This window comes from Glycine soja, chromosome 2 (assembly GCF_004193775.1).
Source record: "Glycine soja cultivar W05 chromosome 2, ASM419377v2, whole genome shotgun sequence".
NCBI classification, from domain to species: domain Eukaryota; kingdom Viridiplantae; phylum Streptophyta; class Magnoliopsida; order Fabales; family Fabaceae; genus Glycine; species Glycine soja.
Genome location: NC_041003.1, coordinates 6,848,135 through 6,868,558, shown reverse-complemented (window position 1 = coordinate 6,868,558; position 20,424 = coordinate 6,848,135). Strand labels below are relative to the sequence as shown.

General features: G+C 31.7%; 2 protein-coding genes across 3 annotated transcripts; one reads left to right on the top strand and one right to left on the bottom strand.

Annotated features, from left to right (window-relative positions):
- Positions 1-17: 17 nt before the first annotated feature.
- LOC114384125 lies at positions 18-4,503 on the top strand. Its single transcript, XM_028343792.1, has 5 exons — positions 18-353; positions 549-1,644; positions 1,747-2,085; positions 2,215-3,741; positions 3,857-4,503. The coding sequence occupies exons 1-5, from the start codon at positions 231-233 to the stop codon at positions 4,144-4,146; spliced, it is 3,375 nt and encodes a 1,124-aa protein (XP_028199593.1). The 5' UTR covers positions 18-230; the 3' UTR covers positions 4,147-4,503.
- A 3,373-nt stretch (positions 4,504-7,876) lies between these two features.
- Positions 7,877-14,279, bottom strand: LOC114384114 (notchless protein homolog). 2 transcript variants are annotated; one of them, XM_028343787.1, is made up of 14 exons: positions 14,110-14,279; positions 13,565-13,798; positions 13,377-13,458; positions 13,076-13,165; positions 12,754-12,879; positions 12,061-12,188; positions 11,352-11,551; positions 10,970-11,033; positions 10,007-10,117; positions 9,126-9,263; positions 8,569-8,711; positions 8,419-8,473; positions 8,263-8,319; positions 7,877-8,167 (listed from the first exon to the last, which is right to left on the bottom strand). In XM_028343787.1, exons 2-14 carry the CDS (start codon positions 13,727-13,729, stop codon positions 8,084-8,086), a joined length of 1,443 nt encoding a protein of 480 aa, XP_028199588.1. In that variant the 5' UTR covers positions 13,730-13,798; positions 14,110-14,279; the 3' UTR covers positions 7,877-8,083. The 2 variants fall into 2 exon arrangements, with proteins under 2 accessions (XP_028199588.1, XP_028199590.1); XM_028343789.1 differs by lacking the exon at positions 14,110-14,279 and adding an exon at positions 13,959-14,101.
- Between the last annotated feature and the right edge of the window lie 6,145 nt (positions 14,280-20,424).

The window sequence follows — 20,424 nt, the reverse complement described above, 5'->3', positions numbered from 1 at the left end:
GGCAACTCAAATTCAAACTTGTTTGCACCAAAATCAAACATAGTGTTTTAAATTATTACATACCATAACGTTGTTCGTTAAAATAATGTATCGAAAGTAGCGGGAAACTCCTCATTTCAACTTCCAGAAACCAGCCCACACCCACGTTCCTTACTTTTCTGTGTGATTTTCAATTTTCAAAGGTTTGGATTTGCAGACGTTGTTGCTGTTTGTTCAAAACTGAAAGAGTGATGATGGGTATGGATTTTCACGGCATGAAAAGGAAGAGGCTGCAGGCTTTGTGCAAGAAACATGACATCCCTGCAAATTTGAAGAACAAGGAAATGGCAGACAGACTCTCCCTCATTTTTAAGGTTCTTATCATTATATTTATACCCTTTTCTTCAAGTACGATTTTTTTTTTGTTGCTTTCGGTGTTGTTGTTCGCTCAGAATTAGAGTTTTGTAAAAAAAAAAAACATTAATAGGAGAATAGTACTAAAAACACTTTAGAAATTACGTCTAAGTTGTGTTGTTGGTTTGTGTAATTTAGTTTTGTTTTGCACATAGGGAAAGGAAATAGAAGATCCTGTAGGTTCTGGTAATGTTGGAACAATGAAAGACACCCCCCGTTGTGTTAGTGGCAAAGACATAAATGTGGAAATGATTGATTTGGTGACTCCTGGCCCGGGTTTAGAGGAAAGGAGTGTTGTTTCTGTCAAGAATTTGAAAAGTTCAGAGATTGAAAGGTTGGAGTTTGAAACGAATTCTTCCCGGGAAATAACAAGGGGAGATTTTGGAATTTGTGGAGTTGAGGAAGACATGAAAAGTGGACTCAATGAGGAACAAGTTGTTAACAGTCAGGGAGGTTTGCATTCAGCACCAGTTATAGTTGCAGTAGAGGAATTTAACAAACCTTTGGTGGAGGGAGAAGGCGAGCATTTGGGTGGTGAAAATAATCTTCTTGAAGATCTTTGTGAAAATGGAAAGGAAAGAGATGAAGCTGTAGAACAAAGCAACCACAATAGCCCTCAAGGGTCAAACATGAAAGATGTGAATGTTTTACATGTTTCTCAAGAGGAATCTGGTTACCCTATGGTGGAAGAAGATGAAGCTGCAGAACAAGGCCACCACAATAACCCTCAAGCAAACATTAAAGATGTGAATGTTTTACATGTTTCTCACGAGGAATCTGGTTACCCTATGGTGGAAGAAGATGAAGCTGCAGAACAAGGCCACCACAATAACCCTCAAGCATCAAACATTAAAGATGTGAATGTTTTACATGTTTCTCACGAGGAATCTGGTTACCCTATGGTGGATAAAGAAGAAGCTGTAGAACAAGGTGACAACAGTAGCCCTCAAGGATCATCAAGCATGAAAGATGTGAATGTTTTACATGTTTCTCAAGAGGAGTCTGGTTATCCTATGGTGGAAGAAGTTCAGAAATCTGATGACAATATTTATAATGGTAGTGTCTACAATCTCATAAACAAAGGATTTGAAGTTGATGCCAAGGATACTGATGGAAAGACTAATTTTACTGCTGAATATTGTGCACATGATGTTTCTTTTAGTTTAAATATACCAGGTGGGACACTAGATCAATTTCAGGGAACTTATCCAGAAAATGAATCCAATTCTAGTTGTCTTAATATTCATCAAGGTATAGTGCAGTTTTGTTTTTCAAATTTGTTGGTTATGTCTTTTAGGTGTGATTTCACAATCTTTTATAGCTGGCTTCTGAAATATTTGTCTGTACATACAGATACTTGTGAAGAGGAGTTGGAAACACCACAGAAGACAGGTCCCATTGAAGATCCAGGGGAATGCATTGGATTTTCTCCCAATAACCTTGAAATTTCAGCGGTTAAAGGCTTTCTGGCTGAAACATATTTTGATCCGAGTACACTTGGAGATGTTGAGGGAACTTGTAACATGAAAGAAAGAACACAAAGTGTCAAGATGGAGGAAGTTGAACATTTTATAGATGAGTTTCACTCATCTACATTTAAAGATTCATATGGGACACCTGTTCAGTTTCTGACAAATGATGCATTAAATGAAGTGAAGTCTGATCTTAATATTCATGAAATGATTGCTTCAGGTATAGTGAATTTTTTTCTAAATGTTTATTGATATTTGATAGTGATAGTTCATAAAATTTCTCCCATGATTTCAAAGAATGAGGTTATAATCTCTCCAACCTTGACGTTCTATGTGATTGAAAATGCAGATATATCTGATGCTAAGTTTGTATCTTCTAGAAAAAGAAGTTTACGCCCAACTTCAGAGACAATGATTGGTTTTTCTCCGAAGCAGCTAAATAATTCAGAGATTAAAGTGTTTCAGTCTGAAATAATTTCTTTCCCAGAACCACCAGCAGTTGACATTGGAATTTGTGATGTAGAGGAGAACATGCATATTGATGTCAATAAGGAGCAAGTTGATGACAATCAGCAAGTTATATATGTAGCATCTAGTGTGATGGACTTGAACAAAGAGGATCTTGTACAGGTTGCTTCAGTGGAAGTTGGAGACCATTCGTTGGAGGGAGAAGTTGAGAAGTCAGGTCTGATTGCTGATTCGGAGGAAATTGATATTGGATTTTGTGATGTGGAGGACAACTTGCAGAATGATGTCATTGAGGAACAAGCTGATAATGAAATTTGTAATGTGGAAGAGAACATGCAGAATGATGTCAATGAGGAGCAAGTTGATAGTGGAATTTGTGATGCGGAGGAGAACTTGCAGAATGATGTCAATGAGGAGCAAGTTGATGCCAGTCAGCAAGTTATGCATGCTGCATCTAGTGTAATGGTGTTGAAAACTGAGGATCATGTACAGGTTGCTTCAGGGGAAGTTAGAGACCATTTGTTGGAGGTTGAAAAGGCAGGTCTGATTGCTGATTCAAAGGAAGTTGATATTGGAATTTGTGATGGGGAGGAGAACATACAGATTGATGTCAATAAGGAGCAAGTTATACATGCAGCTAGTGTAATGGTATTGAACAATGAGGATCTTTTACAGGTTGCTTCAGTGGAAGTTAGAAATCATTTGCTGGAGGGAGAAGTTGAGAAGTCAGGTCTGATTAATGATTCAGAGGAAATTGATATTGGAATTTGTGATTTGGAGGAGAACATGCAGATTAATGTCAATAAGGAGCAAGTTATGCATGCAGCATCTAGTGTAATGGACTTGAACAATGAGGATCTTGTACAGGTTGCTTCAGTGGAAGTTGGAGATAATTTGTTGAAGGAAGAAGTTGAGAAGTCAGGTCTGCTTGCTGATTCAGAGGAATGCATTGGATATATGCCCAATAACCTCGAGCCTTCAGCAACTAAAGGCTTTCAGGCTGCAACATATTTTGATTCAAGTACACTTGGAGATGTTGTGGGAACCTGCAACATAGAAGAAAGCATAGAGAGTGATCAGATGGAAAAAGAATACAGTCAGGAAGTTTTGAATATGGCAAATGAATTGCAGAGATCTATGGAGGAGAGTGATCCAATGGAACGAGAAGTTACAAGGTTGTTTGACAACTCTGATGACCATGATGATGCAGATGGAACTGAAGCAGAAGACAAAAGTCATCAACACTATATAAAGAGCGACATGGATAGCATTGAGAAATATTTGCTGAATGATTTCCAGTCTATTGATGATACTGATGGACAAAATTCAGATGAGTATGCTCCAACTGTGCCCCATTCTGTTGAAATGAAGTCATGCACTTTTAACCTTCAACAAATTTCTGCATCAGGTAAAGTATAAGTTCTGGTTAAAACAGTGCAACATCTTTTTAAGAGTTTACCAATACAAAGTGATTGCTTATATATAGGACTCAATTGATACTTTTTTTTAATCTTGATTTCTAGACACTGTTTCTGGAGATGAAGGTACTTTTCAAGAGAAATTGGAAACACCAACAAAGTGTACACCAATTCCAAGTTCAGAGGACAGTGTCGTTTTTTATACTAATCTTGAATCATCAATGAAGAAAGAGTTGATTGTAAAGAGTCTGCCCATGAAACGTGCAAGGGATGTACTTGGGGCTAGTGACATGAAAGAAAACATTAAAATTGCAAAGAAGGAACAAGGTGGCAGGATCATATCAAGGAGTGCATTTCCTAAGAGGAAACCTCTACAAGATCTTCAACAGAACTGAACTCCACAGCCTGTGAAGTTTTGATTTCTGTCTGCAGTTTTAGTGAATGATACTGTTTCAGTTTGATGGTTACATATTTAACTCGATGACCAAAATGCTTTACGGTATCTAGTATGAGAGAAGACAATGCTAGTTTATGATAACTGTTGTGTCAAGTGTATTCTTTTATGCTTGAATAACTTTTCTCTGCATAAACATTGTGTTTCCTGTAGCCTTTATCATACATCGGATTGAAATTGTTACATGGCACAAATTGAAACGTGTCATATTGAAATATACATGACTATTTGGCATGTAACGCAGATTAGGAATGACATGATCTTTCTTTTATAAAAAAATTCTCACATTTTGTTTCTATTTCTTGATTTCCAGTTTATTACACAACTAAACCTTAGTCTTTAAACAGTTTTAAAGATGTTCTGAAGTTTCCTACACTGGCAGTATAAATCTTTTTGAAAATGTTCTGAAGTTTCTATAGATGGGGCATTAAGTGATTGGTTTACTGCTGTCATGTTGTAACTGGAGTCTGGAAAGGGGATTTATATATTATTTTGGAACTGGAAAGCTGGTTCAGGTGTACTAAAAATGTAAAGTAAACCATCAATTTTGTCCCACAATTATTACCCTCTACGATGAGATACATTTTACTAACTTCCATAGACTAATTTGAAGGACTGTGTGGTATGATTTCTAATACTTGAGGGATTACTTGATATGATTTGTTTACTTTGGGGACAATTTATGAGATAGAGTATTACTTTAGGGATGAATTTGATGGTTAATTAAAACTTGTGGGTAAGAGAGGGTTCGACGTATCTACCCTATAATAAATCATGACGAAGTTCCAATGGAAATGGTTTTTGCTCATTATTTGCAGGATCTAGCTATTTATCTTTTTAAATGGAACAGAGGTATCAAAACCCCTTTGAATAATTTGTTGCCTTATTTATATGAATTACATGATTTTTTTAAAGAGAAAACTTGTAAATATTACTTTTCCAATTCACATCTCATTTCTCTGTGATTCTATGATGTTTCTCAAGATGAAATTAGTATGAATTACAAAAAGAAGTTGACTACTGAGATGAAGATTTCTTAAATATTACTAGCACTTCATTCTGCTTCACAAATCAAATACAATTTTGAATATTATTCCTCAAACTGGTACATATTTGAGTTTAATTGTCCTTGCCATGATTGACTTTTCCGAACCAGTAAAAATTAGATACAACCACCCACATGATAAAATGTTTTTTTTTTTACAGACACATGATTGAATGTTAAGTGAATACCAACACTCATTTGGTTTGGTAATAGCTCACAAGAGAAACGTCTGGCTACTATACGTTACACTAATTTTCCTTGTTATACTTTGCAAGCTGTAGCATTATATGAAAATTAATTCATTGGTCTTGAGACAGTGAAGTAATTTTCCTAGAGTCTATTTCATTTTCATATTGTTAGATTTCATCTTAAAACTAATTGGCATTAAATGAAGTTGTCCAACAGATATATAACAGGTATATAAGCTACACTCCAAGGATTGAGATAGCCGATGTGAGACTTAGGTATTTCCCAATACATATGATAAGAACTAACTACCGCAAATAATTTTCACAACCAAGAAAATATAGTGCAAATGTTTGCCCATGCAAATACGTATATTTTGCAATACTTTAGAGATACTTGGTACTATTACCAATGCAACAAATGCACAATGGTCCCGCTTCTGTAACGGTTACCACTTTAGATATCTATTCATTACACATAGCCTATCCAAAATCACAAATGGCAATTTCTTACTCATAAAATAGGTATTTAATGATATTTTTTTGAGATATTTGATCTGTGTAGGTAAGGGAAGGAAATCAAACGATTAAATATCCGACAAGTGTCTAACCGCTAGGAGAAGAAACAAGTGGACAAAATGGATGCTCCAAACCAATAAGAATTCAGATATAGTGCTCAACAAATGCATCAAGAATAACCATTCTCTGCATATTTCAGCCGCATAGTTTTTCATTGTTTTACTAAATCTAGAATAATGGCTGCTTCAACAATGGCTCTCTCTTCATCATCATTGGCTGGGCAAGCAATGAAGCTTTCCCCCTATTGCCGGTGGGCCTCTTGGTGAGGTGATTGACCCAATTTACCTAGAGGGCAGCATTGACCCATTGGGTCTTGCTGATGACCCAGAGGTTTTTGCCGAGTTGAAGGTGAAAGAGTTCAAGAATCGTAGGTTGGCTATGTTCTCCATGTTTGGATTTTTTGTTCAGGCCATTGTAACCGGAAAGGGATCTTTAGAGAACCTTACTAATCACCTTGCTAATCCAGTAAACAACAATGCCTGGGCCTATGCCACAATGAGAAACTACGAGTGTGAATTTCACGTTGTTATTTAATGTAACATATATTGGATGCGCTCCTTTGCAGAGAGTGTGAATTATATATCTTTTTGGAACGTTTTGATTGATCACTCTTCAAGTTTGTATAGTTTATGCACTTTATTCACCTATTTAATTAATAATCACTGAATGCGTAATAATCCCTGAACACATTTAGCAAATTAATAACATAAGACACAAATAACCAAGCATCTTGTCAGTCTAATTTAGTACCAAAGTGCATTGTCTAAAGTGCAAGGGAGCCAAAACCTGTGCAAAAGACCCGAAATAGTTGGTCATTTTGTGCTGCCTGTTTTAGAACTTGCAAGACAGACACTTGAAAAGTTATGAACCTAATCTTTACAACCATAAATTTCATACATATACATACATATATATATAATCTTATCTCAACATTACAATAATTTAGCCTGCAAAATAAAAGAATTTGGGCACTAATTTGAGCAAGCAAGTCGTTGACATGTTCCGTGATATATAGGAGATCTCCCAAACTCGACGGCACGCAAATACTAAATGTGTGCACCAACAATAATATGAAATGCATGTTTATAGAGTGGACTTAGAGTTTAGCAATAGTTGTATTTCGGATATGGAAATTGATTAGGAAGTTAGAAATTGGTCAAGATATCAGTTAGTTTCACTTATGGTGCTATTGGTTTTACAGAAGAGAGAACATAAGACACGACAGAGAGATGAGTGCGAGAGACTAGAGAAAATCTGTTTATTTGGATGACAAAAGAAAAGGGAAAGTAATAAAAAAGAGGGTAAGGCCCACAAAAATAAAATCTATCTTGATGAAGAAAGATTTGTTGAAAGTTGTGATTTTTATTTAAAATGTTCTCACAATACATTACTTTTAAAAAACAACAATAAATACATATTATATTACATCATAAAAGATTAGTGATTTATTACGTCCATTAGATTTCAAAAGAATTACTCTAAAAAATTATTCTTAGTGTAAGTTGATCCAACCAAAAACATCTTTATATTATTTTTTTTTCATGTTATCTAACCAAAAAATGAAAAGAAAACTTAAATTCCTTTCCGCTGTACTTCTCTTTTTCTGTCAAATCAAACTTAAAAATCTATTAAATTTTTACTCAATTTTTAATTTGCAATATTTACTCTTCATCTAAGGGATGAACTAGTGTAGCCTCAACTTTGATCCTCTCAAGATGCTCTACCAACCAGTCATCTACAATTTGGTGAAAGAATGGTTGCCTTGGCTCCTTGAGGAGCATCCATAGCCCTTGCTCACTACTATGCAAGAGATCTAGATTTCCAAGCCTTTTCACATTTATTTTTCATGTATGGAGTTTTAATTTAACAAATAACAATCCAAACACAATTTTATAAAATGAAAAGAACTAAGTAGACACAACTTAATTTTCTTCCATCTTAAATTAAAATACTCCATTTAAACACTACTATAGTGACAGGGACAACAAAAAATCATCCTGGGTCAAAATGCCCAAAAATTTCTGAGTTCATACTAATGAACCCTATGCAATATTCATCCAAAAATTAGCCTAGCCCATCCACAACTTCAACACTTTATCCTTACCACCAGAGGCTACCTTCTCTCCATCTGGACTCCAATCGACAGAAAAAACCTTTACAGCAAGAAAATAGACTTAGGTCAGGGACTAGAAAGGAAAAATATTTGGAAAAATAAATACTAAGGCATTTGGCATGTGAATAGACATACTTCATCAGCATGACCAGGAAGATCTTGCTTCAACTTACGAGTTCGAATATCCCAAACCTTGAAAACCAAACATAATGAAAGGTCAAGTTCAAGTTTTCCAAATGAAAATTGATGTATTCTGGTGTACAAACCAAACTAAAGGAAAACTATGCTTACCTTAAGTGTTGAATCTTTGCTGCCGCTTAAAAGAAGTCTACTGTCCGCAGACCAGCTGTACAGTAAAACCCAATACACACTTGATTACAGTTATGAATGAAATGTCTTTGGCTTCAAGTTTTAAGTAAGATGGAATCACTTATGCGGTACCTGATCTGGTAAACAGGCCCAACATGACCACGGAAGGCAGTAACAAATTTCCCTGTGGTGCCATTCCATAACTTCACAGATTTATCAAAAGATGCACTTGCCACCCATTGCCCATCAGGTGAAAAATAGACATGGTTCACAAGCTGTCAGAAAACCAAGTTAAACACTTAATCATTAAGCCTAAAAGATGGAATGTGCATACAAACAAAGTCATAACTTAATTTTCTAATAAGATCTGAATAACAATAAAACAAATTTAAACCAGCAGCAATGAACACTAAGAAATGGACATCAGCAAATATTCATTATAATTTGGATAGAGCAAGCAGCAGGACAAGAAAAGGATCTCAATAGGTTTATTAGAATTTTTTTCCCATTTTTTGAGTACCTAGAAATGGTCCGATATCAGAGAATGTTCTTTCTAAGCCTATTTAGCTATGCTCAATAACACTGATACAAACAGAGGTTGCATTGCACTTTCAAGATCATTTTGGCTTATTCTCATTAACATTTTAACTACTTTAAAAGTAAAGAAAAATAAAGAAAAAAAGTTGTACCTGCTGATGACCTGTCATGCGAGTTTTGGGGTGCTTGTTGATGAAAGGTTCCCAAAGGAACATAGTGAAATCATCAGATCCAGAGACCAATCTTTCAGGGGCATTGCCTCTCATTGCTTGATACCTTTCAAGAGCAACCTACATTCATCAGCAGCATAAACGGGTATTAATAAAACAGAGATGGAAGAATTTCCGAGAGGAAGGAACTTGTAAGGGTTAAAACCTGAAAAAAAAATGGATTGAAACTACTCTAATAATAATTATGAATGCAAAATACACAACTAAAAGGAGAAATGAATTCAGAGATAAATCAGCTTACGCCAAAGGTCCAACATATTAATTAACAACATAAGAAAAATGTAATATAAAAGAACAAAAAGCAACTTTCTAAATTAAGAACCATGCAAATCACTTTATGGAAGGTATGAAGCAGAACAATAGTTCAAACTTTAAAGTATACAAAATTACAAACTTGAATAACATTAAATTAGTTATTAAAATTCTTAATTATTATGAATAATTTCAAAGTAACTTGAAGTAACATTTTTATACAATCAAGCCTAATCCCATTACATGGAGTTGTATACATGACCAAAACAATGTCATCAAGCTCTATCGAAAATACTGTTATGGGATAAGCAAGAATATGAATGTTAGTTCTTAATCTTTATTTTATTGATTCAATACAAAAGTTGCATGTAGAACTAATGCAACCCTGCCTGCCGAAACCACAGGGTTTGGCATGGTCACATGAATCGTGATCCAATTCAACAGACGCATAGTCAGAGTTTGGGCTTATCAATCTGACCAGTCAAGGCAGGCCAGGTCTAGTAACTATTGTTAAAAGGGCAAACAATACCATTAAACAAAATAACAGTTACCTTCTTCATTTCCTCTGGAGATGAATACTGTTTTCCAGTATGATCAAAAGCTCCAGTGCGAAGAACATACTCAGTGCTCAATGCCAACGAATTAACCCAATGGCCATGTCCCTAAAATTAACACCAAAGTATTAAAAAAAAGTATTGGAAAGTAAAGACAGTATAATGACATCATCACTAAAACAAAATAGGAGTTGAATATCAGCAGGAAGTTTTAGACAGAAAATACAAGGCATGTATCTGATGCAAAAATAAGAATAAAAAACTCACTATCAATCATCATATCCATCTATACCAGAATTGTTCTTTTGTTATTTCATGATGGAGTTCCTTTCTTTTTTCATAAACAAAGAAATTCATGTAGACTAAGAAAATATTACAAGGAGAATGACGGTAGTGGAATCCTCCTAAACAAAAGAACAAACAGAAAACAACCAAGAAAAAAAAAAAGAAATTCAAAGGAGCAAAATGCAAAATTACCCAATCGCTCAACATGGATAAAAAAAAATCCACACAAAAAATATACAACATAACTTATTAAAATTTCAGGAAAAGAAAAGAAAGAATTCCACACAAAAAAAATTATTGAAATAAAATTAAAATAAAAAAGTTTCATATGCAACATGGATGAACATAAGTTTGGTCATCATACCTGGAGAATCAAACTTTTAAAAGAGGTATTCACACATAAATGATTGTATAAAAAATTTACACTAACATTCTAACAATGAATCAAATTAAAACAGTAAGTATAATTCCTTCAAGATTGAAATAGTAAAATACCAATTGGTAGCTAGCTACATTTGATAAGCATAAAAGCGACATGAAAGATATTATCAAATAACTCAAATGAAGAAAAAGTTGACACCAGATGAGAAACATGAGTCATGCATAACTAAAACCATGTTTAAAAAAATGAAGATAAAAAGTTCAAGTATTCAACTGCAAAGGGATGAGGCTCACCCTCAATTCACGGATTAGCTTCCCTTGTGTGGTTTCCCAGACTTTAATTGTACAATCCTGCGAGCTGCAATAAAACAACATAGTTAGGCTCCAAGCAGTGAACAGAATTACAGAATGATAATTAAGACATCAATTTAATTAAAAGGGGGAAATCCCTGCTGCATACCATTAGTCAACATTAGGATCATTTGAGTTAAGGGACTGAAAATAAGATCTCTTAGATAAAAACATGAGTTTATATCACAAAATGAGAATTTAACCTAAACGAGTTTCTATTTCCAACAGGGGTATGCAGGAATATGCAATATAACAATAAGAATTAGTACAAATAAAAACTCAGACTAAACATCACAGAAACTGGAAGGAAAGAGGGAGAGAATACCCAGTATAAATCACGCCGTCTCCACCCCATTTTACACATGTTATTGCAAGTGTGTGGCCACTGAGACACATAACACATTTCTTTAAAGAAACATCCCATATACGAGCATCCCCATCTTTGCTGGCACTTACAAAGCGACGGCATGGAGCATTCAGGTGGACAGGTTCCCAAGAGATACCAGTAATCCATTTCTTGTGGCCCTACATTTAGTATACTTTGAATTTTGTTATCCAAGAAACATTATAATGACAAAACTCTTCAATTAACATCAGTTGTCAAAGTAAATACTCAACAAACCAAAATAATGTTTCCACTATGCACCCAAAAATAAATAAATAGCAATTCATCTAAAACATCTCCACAATAAAGCTTGATGTTCTTTTATTTATTTTGGAATTGGAGTAGGAAGAGGAGGGAAGTTCAATCAGTATTAACCAGAGTTGAGTAATTCTTATAACTAAATGAGTGCTGCCCTGGTGCAACCACTGCTCCATTGCCCACTACTGTTTTCAATCTTTACTTCACTACCACAATTGACTATTCAGTGTTCAGAGCTTCAAGTTTCTTTGTTTTTAAATCTTTGTTTGAATCTTCAAATGTTGAAACTTGGAAGTTTGGCATGATCTCAATTAACTTCAATGTAAAATTAAGAGGAAAAAATGAAACAAGCTTTTTAATAGAAATTGGTATTCAAGGTTGAAGATCTTACGATTAGTGGATTGCCTAATGACTTTCCAGTTTGTGGGTCCCAACAAATAAGTTCTCCAGTCTTGCTCCCACTTACAAGATACTTTCCATCTGGTGACCATGCAATACTAAGGACCCAATTCTTGTGTCCTGCATAAAATGTAAACAGCTATAATGCTATATATGACTCATTAAACATCATGAAACTATAGAAACTGATAATAGTTTAAGGAACATGAAGAATAGCTCCTTACAGCAGAGATAGACCTCTACAGTTCCCAATACCAAATCCTTATGCTGTAATTTCCCGCCTTCACATTCCCTATCCTTCCCTCTTATTTTCTCATTACTTTGCAAACAAAATCCCACCTCCCACTATTCCTTGCCAGCTCAGCATTTGGTAATGCCCAAGATTTAATAGCATGAACATTCCCTTTATTGCCCCTTTTTTCTCCTTACCCATTGTTCATTCTCATCCCCTTCCTTGTAGCATAGTACTGGGTAATAACAGATTACACAATCTATTGAGATTTTTTTTTTTCTAGCAACGCAATCATGGGCATTACCAACCTCCAACAATTCTAACTATTTTTTGCATGAGTGAAATTGATCATTTTTATTCTTGTACTGAGAGAAGGATAACAAAACATCAATTGATTTTTTCTTGATTTAATTAGCAGATACTGGAGTAACTTATTAACTTTAAATGTCAAACCTGTGCAAGTGTACAATGGTGTCTGAGTGGTCAAGTCCCAAAATCGAACAGCAGTATCACCAGAACCACTTGCCAGTTGTCGCCCATCAGGACTGAAGGCAACACTTAGTACAGCTTCAGCATGACCTATAGAATACAAACAATCCCAACAACATGAATTCCAGAGAATATGACAATAAGACAAATTCATGCTAAATCTTCAACAACCAAACCACATTGCTGTTTTCACAATTTAGCATGCATAATCTTTTTTTAGGATAAAAATTCTGCATACAACATTGTGCCACTATTTGAATGGAAAACACAATCCATCATGTCTTACCAGAAATAGTTGCCGTACAGCGATTCACAGGACGAATCCGGAAAATAGCTTGAGGTTGACAAACTATAGGCAATGCCTTCTCCACCGAGGCTGAAATAATGTTAAAGTAACATTGCAAAGGAAAAGAAAAACATCAGTATAAGTGTGTCTTTTCTTTGGCTCAATTCTTTAGAAAAATAAGGAATTATTTCTATGAAAAATAGTCAAACCAAATGTGTGTTAAGTCGAGCAAATAAGTGAATGAAATCAATGAATTAAGGGGGAAAAAAGGACTAATTTGTTGTAACCAAACATGACTAGCCTTTGTTTTTCAACAAGTATGTTTCAAGTGGCACGAGGAGCTCCTCATCTGATATATAGAAAGAATACGGCAATTTCTCCTCCTAAAATGAGAGCATAGACAATTACTCAATGTTATTTAATAATAATAAAAATAAAAATAATAAATGTAAAATAAAATTTGGGAATAGGAGAAAGGGGTTTAGTTACATTGTTTAGAAGCTTATTAACAATCTGGATGAGGTGTTGAGGACCAGCATTCTGAGGTAGGTACATAGGAGCACCCAAAGGAGTTCCATCAGGGTCTGTCAAAAGACACATTACGTTGTTGATTATCTCCCTCTTCTCCACCATAGTCTCTGTCTCGTCCTCCATTTTACAATTAGGGTCGGAATTCTCTCTCTCCAACTCCAAGTTCTGCTTGATTCTGTCTTCTTTGAAGTGCTGAAACAAAACAAATTCCCAAATATCTAATAACGTGTATGAATAGCAATAGCAATAGCATAGCTGCAAAAAGCCAATATCCTAATACTGTTATTAGGATCAAACATTTTGTTAATGTTAAAACAGAAATTCACAAGAAAAACTTGAAAATTGTTCCAACCCAACTAAGCAAGCACTGCCACTCGGTTCTTCAATAAAACAAAAATACTAATTCTTCTAAAATTTGTTGTTTCTCTGACTCTTAGAGAAAAAAGCTTCAAAATTGTTCCTTTTGGGATATTCTTCGACGAAGATTCAAAAACAAAACTTGCCTGGTGTTGGTGCGAGTCTCACCGTGCGACGGCAATGACGACTGAGGTTGATGCTTTAGTTAGGGTTTCAGGGCCAATTCTTGCGTGGGTACCTCAAAAGAGAGAACCACGGTGGGACCCCGTGTTTTCAAATTTAAGCCGTCAGATATAATTATTAAAAATTCGATGGCTTTGATTCGATAACATCCGTCCCGTTAAGAAAGAAGTGATGTGGAGTGAGGTAGGAGGGTCTGTTGCTTCGATCAAACCTGTAGGTGTTAGTCTCTCGAACCTGTGTTGTTGGTTAACCTTAAATTTATATAATTAATTATTAATTTTATAAAGAAACTGGATAATTAATTTTAATTTATATTTTTTTTAAATTGATAACAGTTTATTTGTAAGTTTATTATAATTAAACTTAATATTTTTTAATACTTTTAGATAAGTTTATATTCTTAAGAGATATTTGATAACGTTGGTTTTAATATTTTCAAACGTAGATTCCGTCAAAAGAAATATTTTTTAAACGTAGATAATGGAAGTTATTACAATCAAAATCCAACGCAAATAAAGAATGCAAAGAGATAGTTAGAAGAGTATTTTTTTTTTAGAGATAATGAGTATATTTTGTAATATATTTTTTTACTAAATTGTACTCTAATCTCTTTAATTTCTCAAATTTAAAATTTTGATCCTTTTGATTTTTAATTATAATATTTTTTCCTAATTTTTTAAATTTCCCATTTTGATATTCTGATAAACTATTAATAAAAAATTATGATTAATAGAGTTATTTGGTTAATTAAAAATTATTAATTATTAAAACTTTAATAAAAAAATTATTAATCTTAATCCTTCAAAACATCATGTTTCTCTTCTCCTTCATAATTACCTCTTCCACCTTCATCATTACATGTCACTCCATCAATATTAACATCACATTAGAATTAATAGTATTTTTATTAAAGTTTTTTAATGATTAATAATTTTATTTAATTTATAATTAACTTAATGATTTTATTAATAATAATTGTTAGTTAATAATCTATCAAGGAAACCAAAATTGATAATTTATAAAATAAATGAATCAAATATTACAGTTAAAAATAGAGGAATTAAAATCATATATTTAGAAAATTATAAAGACCAAAATTATAAGTTAATTTCTCTTTTTTATTAGAGATCAGGTAAAAGAAAAGAAATACAATAATATATCTTATAATATATTCCTGCATTCTTTACTATATTTTGTAATTTACCACTATATTTAATAAATATTGCATATACCTAATATTAGATATGTTTATTATAGTATTTTTGGTAGGAGTTCTTTGTAGGATGTAACTATTGGTATTAGTTGCATGAAGAGTAGAGTTATATTTAAAAAAAAAATTATATTTATGAAGATAGTTACATAAGGATAAAATGGGATAAAAAGATGTATACACCATGATGAAAATAATTTTATATATAATTATAATTATAAATAATATGTATTATTTTATAATGTATCATTTGAATTTTATCAAGTTGAATTTAATGGTTAAGAACTCTATATTTTAGTCTCTTCATGTCATTGCACTCAGTCTCAGGATTATGTATCATTTGGTCTTCATTAAGTCGAGCCCAATAAATCAAACCCTAAATCTATTTTGATGGGTCAAATGTCGATTGACTCAACCCAGGGTGTATACCTTATCTTATACCTTGAATTAATGAAGTCCAATCTAAGTATATTTTGATTGTATCTTAACCATATTTTGTCATATCTTGCCTAATTAGTCATATCTTGATTAGATCTTTGTGTAATTATCGAGCTTTATATATTCCACTTTCAATTCAAAGAGATGGACAAAAATACTTTGTTCTATAGTAAAAGGTCTCAAACCCTAATGGAGGAACCCTATTTAAAAACAAATAAATTATCTAATTCATAAAATATTGGATAATATGATCTTATTGTATTTTTATCTAGTTTTACTTTAACTAACTCTTATATCATGCACTCCCCATCACTAAATATAATATTATTTTCTCACATTTATTTGTCATTTTTATAGGACTCTTTTCAAGTTTTTTTTGTATTAATTATTTTTTTACCAAAATATCATTAATTACTTTACAAAAAATGTTATGAATTAAAAAGATAATTGCATTCTCTCTCATAAGGATTGAAGAATGAGACTAACATACAATAATTATTTAGGTTAGAGAGTAATTCAGTGGGAAGAGAAAGATGACGAGTCCCAATAATTTTAAGGGTAGTTAGAGAAGAAAAAGTATAAATTGCTAATGAATTTAATGCTATTAACTAAAAAATACAATTAAAAGGTATAGTACAAGTTCATGACATGCCAAAATTGCAATCTCACATCAATTTTATACAATGCACTGAATCGATTCATATTATTGCGTTGCGCATGCAAATTTCAATGCACACTTCACTAGAAAAATAGTTTGAGAATTGCATATCTCAGTTGGAGAATAGTTTGACTCCTTTTAAATACACACATATTTTCTACTTTTATGTAATACTTAATGCATACATTGTTGGAGCATATCTCAAGAAATGAAATTGTTGAAAGACATTAAGAAGAGAAACAAGAAAGAAGTATGTGAAATCACGAATACATGAGTATAACATAATCAAAATGGTGCAATCTATGAAACACATACACACCTATTAAATGGTGTATTGGCATGTTTGACACCAACACTTGTTGGACATGCCTTCAACATGTGTCAAATACCCTTTCTCTGTGTCATAATTAAACATATATATTTGTTGACTCATACACGACCCGACTTGGACACTTTTCGACACAGTTTGTTCATGAATCTAAACACATTTTCGTCATGTCTCAATTTGTTTTGCTCAACCCCTTCTTAGTATTTTCATTTATTTTTGTGATGGTCATTGTCATATGAAAATTGTAAAACTTGACAAATTTGCTTTTAGAAAGTTAATACATAAAAATTTAATTATCTCTCTACTCACACATATGTAATTTCCAAGTGTCCTATATTTTGGACATTAATTGTGTCATGATGTTCATGTCTAGTGTATGTGTTAGAGTTTCCTACTGTCCTATATTTTGGATATTAACTCAGAAATAATGCTTGGAAAAGAGGAAAAAAATAAGTTTAAAGTAAATTTACATAAAAATAGAAAAAAAACAAGTTAATTTAAGTATAAAAAGATTGTTACCAACTTGCACTACTAAAATTGTATCCACGCAAAGTTTCCTTGAATTCTAACTTGGAATCCATCATGAATGATTACATTTGTGTCTCAAGAGTCCCAACGCACCATTAAAAATTAAAAATGCCTAACAATAATCAGATTTACCAATTGTCATATTTCCTTGATATTATTCTTTAACTTTTGAATCAACAATTTTCCTAATTGCACATGTTGATAAAAAAAATAGTCGGCTCCTCACATAATTTGGGAGAAAAATGACTTATTTGAGACGTTGCATATGTTTATAGGGATTTGGATGAAAAAATGTATTTTATTATTAATTTACCCCAGCCATTTTTTTTTATTCCTTTACAAAGTTGGATTTCTATTTAGTTATTTAACATATATCCGCTTAAGTATTTCATTTTGTAATAATTTATATTTTGATTCATAAAACAAAATAAAAAATGAGATAAATATGTTTATTTGCAAATCACATAGACATATTACTATAACACAAAATATATGTGCATAAATACATTGTTTAAAAGGTTGACAATATAGTTAACCTATGCAAGTGTTACAACTTCAAAACTGCATATTAGTCTTAAGAACTAACAATATTCATAACATATATATGATCATTCTTTTTTTGTTTCAAATGTATAATTTAGAAGTCAAAATCAATAGAAAAGAAAAAAAGAATTATTTATACTAGAGAGTGATGAGTTAATCAATGATACATTTACATGAAATATTAATCATTTTAAAAAGTTTGTACACTATAATAAATGTATACATATTGATGAAAATCAATTTCTAAATTTAATAAAAAAAATATTTAGTTACTATCACAAAAATGATATTGCATTGTTAAACGACTTTTTTTTTACATTATTAGGTGTTGCACCAATAGGTACAAGTAATCTTTAGGATAAGTAGATCTAAATTTTAATTTTGTTAATTCACAAAGAGAAAGTAAATATATATTAAATTTAGACTTAATTTTCCCCCTAATTGTCCTTGAAGTTTTTGTTATATCTTATGCATCTTAAGATTAATCCTATCCTTTCTTTCTTATTTTTTTCTTAGTCTGAAATACTTGTGCACTCTCAATATATATTGTGCTTATATTCCTCCCACTCGGAGTCTTTGCGATGCCTGCAAATGTTAGTTTTCATCACACAAATTGTCAAAATTTATACATATCATGCATAAGAGAATTATATCTCTTTTTCTTTATTAATGAATGGTACAATACATTTTATACAGTTAGTTTACAACAATGTCTCATAGAATTTACCTTACCATCTCACTTTCACATTCAAAGCATCCCACTCCAATCTTCTAAAAGAAACTTGTGTACTTATAAAAATAGAGATGAAATTAAACCATATTAATAATAGTTATGTTTTGATTGATATTTGAAAAGATATTTTCACTTCTTAATTAGAGAATATATTAAACATTCCATGAAACTTTAATAAATATTCTTAGTAATGTGTAGTTCAATTTTACTTATCAAATCATGAAATAATAATTATTATACTTCTATAACACAATAGTTTAATATATATACATAATCAATAATATGAAAATTTTATCAAAAGTAAAAACTTGATTAAGTGAAAATAAAGTTCAATCTATGATGAATTTGTTTCCATTTTTACCAAAATTTTATTAAAATTTTAACAAGTCTATGGTGTGAAAAATTTAGCAAATAAGAAAAATTAAATCTAGACTAGCCCTTTATGGGAAAACCTATCAACATATAAACACAACACCTTAGTTTTATGTATAATTTACTAACATTAGTTATTAGTCTAATTTGGGAACTAAATCTTGTTGTTGTTGGAATCATTTCACAATTATTTCTTAGACTTTTTTTTAATCACTCTCTTTTAAATCAATCAATATCATTTCAAGTTTGTCAAGTTCATCCTTAAGTTCACTCCAAAATAACATAAAATATTTAACGCATTACATGGAGACATATTCATTCCATAAAGCATGAACCTCGATTTTATCTCTTCAATGAATATGATATAATATAAAAACTGTTATAATTCACACAGAAAATTAAGGAAAATAGAATTCTAGTTACATATTAAAAACTGAAGTCATAAAGTTATGGTCATGCCAATGGATTCCATAAAAAAAAATAATCAATATTCATAACCAATATTTTAGTTGCTTAACCATTATATGCCTCATACAAACATTGTGCACAAACTCAACCACTTGCAACCCATAGGTTCAATTAATGATTTTCCATGCATCATGCTATCAAATTACACCCAATAAAATTGAAAAATATAATCCAAATTAAGAATATTTTGCCTATTGTAATATCATTATTGTGCTTGTTAATTGTAATTTTATCTCCTAAGTATATGTTTATATTTATATAAAAAATATTATACGTTAAAATGATAAATTTATTTATTAAATATTTCTATATAATTTTATTTATCTAACCATATAAAATTATTTATTATGTATAAATTTCGAACTTTTATTACCAAGATAGTTATTTAGAAATAAAATTATTTAATAAATAATTTCGTAAGATTTTGTTAATTTAACTAATAATTAATTTTCTTATATGTAATGAATAATTTTGTAGAATTACAATAAAAAATTATAAATAAATTTATCAACTTAACTTTAATATGTTTTTTACATAATAAATGTAAACATACCTTTGGAGAATACAATTACCAATGCATTTATATATAATAAACTGAGAAAGTAATTTGTTGATTGTGAAGAAAGAAGAAGTTGGAGGTCTAAACTACTATAGTACTATTTCAGCAACGAAGTACCACATCAAAATCAAAAGACAATTAATAATAAAAACTTTAGGATAAACTTTTCAAATCTATATATATATAAGTCCATGGACAAAATGCGCGAAATTTTTTTATAGCAATTTTTAATTTTAGGAATCAATTTCACCGGCCATTATAATTTTAGAGATGAATTTATTTGGCCATTATAATTTCAAGAAATGATTGATGATTCACCCAATAAATATAAATAATTGTTTGAATGTTAGTTACCAATCTAGGGATTAAAATAACCATATGTACAATTTTAAGAATTATTTTATCATTTTATTAATTTTGGATACCAATTTGTCTGACATT